The sequence below is a fragment of the Triticum urartu genome, unplaced genomic scaffold, assembly GCF_003073215.2.
Source record: "Triticum urartu cultivar G1812 unplaced genomic scaffold, Tu2.1 TuUngrouped_contig_6641, whole genome shotgun sequence".
NCBI classification, from domain to species: domain Eukaryota; kingdom Viridiplantae; phylum Streptophyta; class Magnoliopsida; order Poales; family Poaceae; genus Triticum; species Triticum urartu.
The window spans coordinates 1-7,967 of NW_024117419.1; the positions used below are offsets into that span (position 1 = coordinate 1).

Consider the following 7,967-nt stretch of genomic DNA (forward strand, 5'->3'; position numbering starts at 1 on the left):
TATAGTGATGTGCATTACTGAGTGGGCCCAGAGATACCTCTCCGACAATCGGAGTGACAAATCCTAATCTTGAAATACGCCAACCCAACAAGTACCTTTGGAGACACCTGTAGAGCACCTTTATAATCACCCAGTTACGTTGTGACGTTTGGTAGCACACAAAGTGTTCCTCCGGTAAACGGGAGTTGCATAATCTCATAGTCATAGGAACATGTATAAGTCATCAAGAAAGCAATAGCAACATACTAAACGATCAAGTGCTAAGCTAACGGAATGAGTCAAGTCAATCACATCATTCTCCTAATGATGTGATCCCGTTAATCAAATGACAACTCATGTCCATGGCTAGGAAACTCAACCATCTTCGATTAACGAGCTAGTCAAGTAGAGGCATACTAGTGACACTTTGTTTGTCTATGTATTCACACATGTATTATGTTTCCGGTTAATACAATTCTAGCATGAATAATAAACATTTATCATGAAATAAGAAAATAAATAATAACTTTATTATTGCCTCTAGGCCATATTTCCTTCAGTTACATCGTGTATTTCCGGGAGTATGATAAATGAAGATGTTAACCTAGGTCAATTTTTGATTTGGTAACATAGGTGGAGTCATCCTGTACACATGTTTCCTGCAGTTCTGGAAGATACTATCGTATACGAGATCGAATTGCACGCACCGTCTGGGCCGGTTGATCACAAACGTCATGTGATCCGCCTCCACGATTTTGTAATACCTGAGTTTGCATTAATTGCCACAGTAAAAACACAAGAATGTAAGTGCTCTTATTTTGAGAAAGAGAAATGTCATAAAGCTTTTGCAGAAAGTAGAACAAGGTTTCCACTAAAAAATATTTGCTCGTTCTATAGCCCCAAACAAACCGGACTGGAATGAAACAAAAAAAATCGCATCACACCACATGATTGATTGTGATACTATGCCATACCAGATTCCCGGTTGAAGTCGATGGCGGTTTGAATCATCCTCTACTAAGAGGCTCGGATGTTCTACTGGAATCCGAGGGTGTGTCATCGAGAAGGTGTTCAATGCTCCATCATTATCCTCCCAATCTTCATCCCTACCATCACGTCAAAAGTAAGACTTAGCTAATTGTGACTGAGAAATAGCAAAACCTCACAGAAATGGGGCCAATTTTGAACATATGGAACTCCAAATGTACCATCTAAGATGGCTGACCTGTAATCTTTGCAAGGGGGCTCGGAGGCAAAGTGGCGCCACCGACACAATTGCATGACATGTATGAACACAAGAGGGTGAATGTGCATCACACCGGACGGCACGGTGACGCCACAAAACTTGGTTGTCCGCCTGGTAGCGTAGCTGAAGTAGAACGTGTTAGGGAACGTGCGCACATCGGCGTTCATCCTCGCGGCGTTCTGGATGGTGAGGTCTGGTAGAATCCAGTCTCCTGTGGCGAACGGCCCCGACGTGCCAGCAAGTAGGCTGGGTAGGCCTGACACACCGACTGTGCGCCAAGACATGCCAAAGTGGTCGAAACCGAAGTCATAGTAGCGCTTGAGCCAGGGTATGTCGAGCCAGTGGTAGATGGTGGTACCCACTCGGTAGATCTGGGCGAGGCAGACGAAGCTCATAGACCGGTCATCTTCTGGACTGCCACGTTGTAGACGACACTATTTGAGTAGAGGACTAGTGTATAGAAGGTGTCGTGGTGCCACGAGATGAAGGTATGAAATCAAGATGGCGATGGATACCTATTACCTGGTTATATGTGTATGCTATTATGCAACAAGTTTGGGTGAGATTAACTACCTATGGGTATGCATATTGGTCACAAGTACCACCTCCATTCCCAAATAATTGAAGTTTGGGTTTGCCACAAGTTAAACTTGTTTAAGTCTGACCAAGCCTATACAAAAAAAAACTATGACATACAGAACACTAAATTAGTCTCATGTGATTTTTTTATGAAATATATTTGGTGTTGTAGATCTTTGCATATTTTCCAGTAGAGTTGTTCAAACGTAAGAAAATTTGACTTAAGACAAATCTAGAACTTTGATTATTTTGAAACGAAGGGAGTAGTATCCATCGGGGATCACGGAGAATGGTACGTTCCGTCAGTCCCCGTTACCTGTGGGTAACTATACATTAGCACTGATTTGTGGGTCCATAATCATACCACGTCAAATTATTTAGATGTGCTATATGTTATTTAAACTTTTTTGCGGATATGTTATTTAAACTATGGGTACCTACAAATTATCTGTGGGTCCATAATTGTAGTTACCTATGGTAACTACAAATTAGTCTGACTTGGTATTATATAGTATCATTTAAACTATGATGTATGTGAAGAATTCCCTAAAAAATGATGTATGTGAAGAATGTTGCTGCACCAATACATATTTTCTAAAACTTTAATTTTTGAGCTCTTGTACTGATTTTTGGAACGTGTGTCCACGCACACCCTTATGAACAGTAAGAAATGGTAAAAAAATAAAGTGGTTTTGATTTATTTTTTGGGGGAGGGAGGGGAGGGAGATTTTATTAAACCCATGGAGGGATGTCGTTCTTACAAAGACTCAAGATATGATATGTACTGATCCTAGCCAAACTGCGGTCCACAGGGTGCCTCGCCCATAAGAACGATTTAGATTTATAAGTATTCTTTAACAAACATGCTCGAGTATTCTAGGGAAAAAAGACACAGTCCATGGTATGGAAAATAACATGTCGGAGGAACTTCACATATGAGTAGAACAGTTGACTAGGTTTGTTGACCTAAAATTTTGACTTTTCCAAATTTCATTGACTTTTTAGATTTTAATGTTTATAAGGGGTGGGCGTGGACCCATGTTCACCATTGTATTTTCGACTTTGGTACGTCATTTTTTTTGTTCTTGGAGCTGATGTTGTTTGGTTGTCACCGCCTGTTGTTTTGCAGCATGGTCGCGTGTATTGATCAGGGTGACCACTCCCATCCTGAAGCTCAAGGGACTCACCGTATTCCGCCGAGGTAGGCTGTCGTGGAACCATTGAGCACGCCAGAGAGGGAGGTGACGCTCAGCACCCAATTCTCAGAGGTGTTCTCGTAGCCGTCAAATGCCTAGAGAGATGACGTAACTTGTCAGTATTTGTGCGTGTGCGTGCTGGTCAGGTGAACAGAAAACATATACTACTATTCCATATGGTGAATGTGTAGAGCAGATCGAATTTTGGCTATCAAGTATAAGGCTGGTCATCGTGGGGAGTAACTTATACTAGTGTTATGCATATGACACTAGTCTAAGTTACTAACCTCATAGTAGAAAGTAACATAGTAGTAGTATCATAGATGGTCTTATTTATTACCTTGTAGACTCATCTTGTTTTGAAAAGCGCTATGTTACAATAACATATTATGTTATCACTTCTCGTTAATCGCTTATTATGTTAATGCACTTCAAGCGATACGTACAATAACGACATTCCTTCATAAGCAAAAATTTCTTGAAGTGCATTATGTTACTAGCTATGTTACTCCCATTATGACTAGCCTAAAGTTTCAACCTCCAAGTCTTAACGCTTACTCTTAAGCATACACGTCTCATTGCATGCATCGAGAATTCATAATGAAAATAGGCACAATGCACATATTTTGTCTTTAATTAGTTTTGACTTCTGAACATGGCACATATGGCAAACTGGGCATAGTTTAGATGATTAGGTTTCTTATGATGGAACCAGTCCACCAGGTTTCAAGTCCTAGACTTAACACTGATGCTCTCATTTTTCTTGATTTATTTCAGGCTTTCTGACAAAGCTTGTTCAGTGGGAGGAGATATTTCCATCGACTCCGGAGTCGTCTACGGTGGCTTCGTTAATCTTAGGCCTCCTTTGGTTTATAAGGTAGGAAAATCATAGAAATAAGAAAGTCATAGGAAATAAGATGATATGTATCTCAAATTCTATGAGTAGAAAATAGAAAAGAAAATGTCCTTTGATTCACATCATATGATTTTTTCCATTGAGTCTAGGTTAATGTTTATTTTCCTATGAAATATGGAGGATAGGAAGAATTCCTCCATAGGAATAGGATTTCGTTCCTACAAACCAAAGGGCTCTAAAAGAATTTTTCTATAGAAATCTTATCCTATGAAATTCTTACAAGATTCCTCTAAATCAAAAAAGGCCTTAAGATGTTAAGCCAGCTGAGTATCTCGGAGATACTCATAAAGGTAATGTGCATGCGTGCATTCATATCAGTGGGATCATGGCGCGTATGGAAAACATGCATGTGGTGTGGCGCGTGCTGCATGCATGCATGATTTTCATGTCCTTGTCTCCCCCAACAACCCTAACAAACCCTCTCCTCTCTTCCGGCAATTCTAACAAACCCTAGCAATGTATGTCGCATGGCAACATGTTTATTAGACTACACATACCACGGCTCAAAAGAAAAGATTGCACGTATCGCTTGGCTTAGCTCCTCTGTTAATCGGTAATTTACGGAACGATGCTATTCGTACGTACGAGTTCTATGATTTTTTTATGAGAGATGCCACACTTATGTAAAATTAGTTACGGGTTTTACGTAACAATTGACGTGGAACTTTAGTATTGGATCGACTAAGGGAGAAAGGGCCCCAACCTTGTGAAAATCAGGGGGAAAGAGAATTAGTTGGGGAAGGTTATGTGGGATTGAGTAGTTACATTATCTTCTGTATGCCCAAAGCTAAACATAAGATAGGCAGGTGGAGTAGACCAAGGTACGGGTATACTAAATTGAAGGTGGACGCTGGGTTTGATATGAATACACTTGAAGGATCGGTGGGAGCAGTCCTTCGTGATCATTGCTGCTACAAACAAAAAAAATAGACATATGCTTTGATTCATTTACATCAGAGTCTATTGCGGTAAGATTTGGAATGAATCTAGCCCGTACTACTGGTTGTAGCAAGTCTGAAATCAACTCCGACAATGTAGAGGTGGTTGAAGCTCTAAAGGAGAACAACTCTTCTTCAGTTGCTAGTGCTATATTCGATGATTGTTATTTCATGTCATTAGATTTCAATCATGCCATTTATGAACATTGTAATAGAGAGAGCAATCAAGTAGCTCACGAATTGGCTAGGTTAGCTAAGTTTTCTCCCCCTGGTTGTTGGATGGATACTGCCCCTAGTGCGGTTATTCCCTTTCTTGTAAGTGATGCCTTTATTTTGATCAATGAATAAAGGAGGAGATAGTTGTAAAAAAAAGTAGTGTGCACCAGTTCATTTCGGTAGCTGTTATTTAAAAGAGGTCTTCGTAGCGGGCACGTAGGTGTAGGATTATCGTAGCTAAAATCAGGGAGGTGGTTGCCGATCTGAACACACCACGTAAAGATTTTTTTTAGAACCTTCATGTAAGAATAGGATTTTCGGTAATTACCAACCGATCGAATTCCTAAAGAGGTTTTCACTGTGTGATTTTGTAGAACCTTTATGTAAGAATAGGATTTTCGTAATTACCAACCGATTGAATTCCTGAGGTTTTCACTGCATGATTTTGTAGAACCTTTATGTAAGAATAGGATTTTCGGTAATTACCAACTGATCGAATTCCTAAAGAGGTTTTCACTGCGTGTGACTGACTCTATGGAGTACCTTGTCATGGAGCATCTGTTGCAGGAGCCTGATGACCTGCGCGCCGGCCGAGTGGCCCACGAAGTGGGCTGGGTGCTCCTCGTCCCACATTGGGTAGTGCCCTGAAATCCCTCAAGAAAAAAGGGTAGTGCCCTGAAGTTCAGAGGCACAAACAATCCATGTAACCACAGACCAAGGGATAATGGATGATGATCCATCTATCTATCAATTCTCACCGCGGTCGTATGCTCTGCCGAAGCGGGCGTGCCCGTACGCCCTGCTGTGCTCCTCGCCGTAGTCCACCCGGCCTCCTTTCAGGTAGTAGAACAGCTCCCGAGCCCTGAAACCAGACGTCAAATGCATCGATCGCCTGTCGTACCACACGTTTGTGCATGCTTGTGATCGAGCCCAGGTCGCTACCTGTCGTGCATGCTTGTGAGCGAGCCCAGGTCGGGCACTAGCACCCGGTCGTCCTTCTCCTCCGCGCCGGCGAAGTACGACATCCCGGCCATCCTCTGAGACAATCAGAACGCTTAGCTAGCAAGACGCAAGATTCACAGGCCAGGCAGGCGTTTGAGACTAGAGTAGACCACGTACGCCCTTGCCGAACCCCAAGACGCCGTGGACCAGCACAATCGGCGGCACCGCGCCGTCGAGCACGGCCTCCGCTTGGCCGTCGCCGATGACGGCGTTCTTCGGCGCGCCGGCCAGCCGGGAGAGGTCGCGGCGGACGGCGGTGGTGAAGAGGTAGAACCCGTAGGTCAGGTGGACGACCGCGATGACGAGCAGCTCGGCCAGCCCCAGGGCGCCTAGCAGCCACGCCCTCACGAACTTCATCATATTGCTGGGGTCTCTCTTTCTTGTTGCCAGTCGAGTTCTCTGCTCTGCTCTGCTCTGCTTCGGTTCGTAGGTATCGATCGAGTAGCTCAACAGGCCAGCTTTTTAATTCGCTGAGAAGATGATGTTGCTTCGGTGCTTGGTTTCTTTGGCGTTGCAAATTCTGTCCGATCCAGATGATTCTCCGTAGAGCTGAGCGGGCTGCGACTCCACGCCATTCTTGTGCGCTTCCGTGTGCGCCCAAGCCACGAGAAACACGCTTGGTTCCTTTCCGTGTGGGGTTTGCAAATGGATATCTCTGAAGATACGCTCCCGGCTCCATAGAAATGGAGCTCTTTGGTGCATCGTGGATTGATTGGAAGAGGAATAAAGTTTGTGGGGGCAGAAGAAAACTAGCATGACATCTATGAACGAGATAAACCCTAGTTTCATAGATAACCACGATCGAGCAACCATCGTGTGGTGAAGTTTTCTTACAGCGGGGTTGTTTATGAAGATGGCGGCAGGGAGTCAAGTTAGTACTGTACGAAGAGGAGGGCGCAGAAGAAGGTGAAGCACAAATGTGAGAACTTCTCACCCTGCTGCACGAATGGGAGAGGATCGGCAGACTTGGCGACGGTAAACGCATGAGAGAACATAAGGGTGTTTTAAGCGGTGACTCTCTCGAGAGGAATACCTCGTAGTATCGATAACTTGTAACTCACCAATTCACAGATCTGTGGGACGCACACATCAGACAAGGAACCACACTGGCGCGCACTTTACAACATGGTACTAAAACAAGGTTTACAAAGCCATTCTGGCCTGCTTATTATACCAACGTCACAGATGGGAGTTTAACGGCAATGGAAGACAATAACTAGGGAGAGGATGTTGTTGCCGCTCTCTCTCACGCCGGACGGAGGTGGAAGAAGTGGACTCCCCTTGTCCTTCGTCTACCTTCCATCAGAGAGAGAGAGCTAGCTAGGCCTGCTGCAACAACAATTGAGGACAGACTTGGTGCAAGAGCACTCCACATGAAACTGGCTGGGAAACTCTCCTAGCAAACAAACATTCTCGCTTCACGCTAGTGGAAGATGGCTCCTCAGATGGATCTGGCCAAAGCAACGAGCCAATGAGTACTTTTAAAGTAGATAACCAAATAACATATATCACTAAGCAGAGCAAACCATGGCATAAACATTTCATGAGGATTCAAGTCATGGCATAGGCAAGCTTAGCAAACTTTATCTAGCAGGCATGATAGAGATAAAACATACATATGTAAGTTTATAATAATTCAAGTCAAACTCAAGATCCTTTCAAGACCATAACCAAATTATCATGATCACCGAGATCAGTATTTCCAACACCTGTATTTTTTAACATCACCATTCATCTTTGTTTCATATGCTCAACGTTTGTCCAAGTTTATTTGTCTACACCTTTATTAAGGGTTAAACATCCAAGTTCGACAAAGACTGAATAATGTGACTTATCCGGACTCGACAGTAGATACGGCTACTTGGATAGTTTAGACTCTGCAGAGATTGTACACT

The 7,967-nt window shown here is 43.3% G+C and overlaps 1 protein-coding gene across 1 annotated transcript; it reads right to left on the bottom strand.

Moving 5' to 3' along the window:
• Positions 1-467: 467 nt before the first annotated feature.
• LOC125530895 (lipase-like) lies at positions 468-6,484 on the bottom strand. Its single transcript, XM_048695312.1, has 8 exons — positions 6,190-6,484; positions 6,013-6,107; positions 5,829-5,932; positions 5,614-5,714; positions 2,992-3,095; positions 1,205-1,639; positions 954-1,085; positions 468-743 (listed from the first exon to the last, which is right to left on the bottom strand). The coding sequence occupies exons 1-8, from the start codon at positions 6,430-6,432 to the stop codon at positions 584-586; spliced, it is 1,374 nt and encodes a 457-aa protein (XP_048551269.1). The 5' UTR covers positions 6,433-6,484; the 3' UTR covers positions 468-583.
• Positions 6,485-7,967: the final 1,483 nt, after the last annotated feature.

Bases quoted from the DNA above. Each gene is read 5' to 3' on its own strand.
- LOC125530895 (XM_048695312.1), bottom strand. From the start codon at position 6,432: ATGATGAAGTTCGTGAGGGCGTGGCTGCTAGGCGCCCTGGGGCTGGCC. The intron at 6,108-6,189 runs GTACGTGGTCTA...TGATTGTCTCAG, and splicing joins TCTTGGGGTTCGGCAAGGGC to AGGATGGCCGGGATGTCGTA. The intron at 3,096-5,613 runs GTACTCCATAGA...TCATCTCTCTAG, and splicing joins AACAGATGCTCCATGACAAG to GCATTTGACGGCTACGAGAA.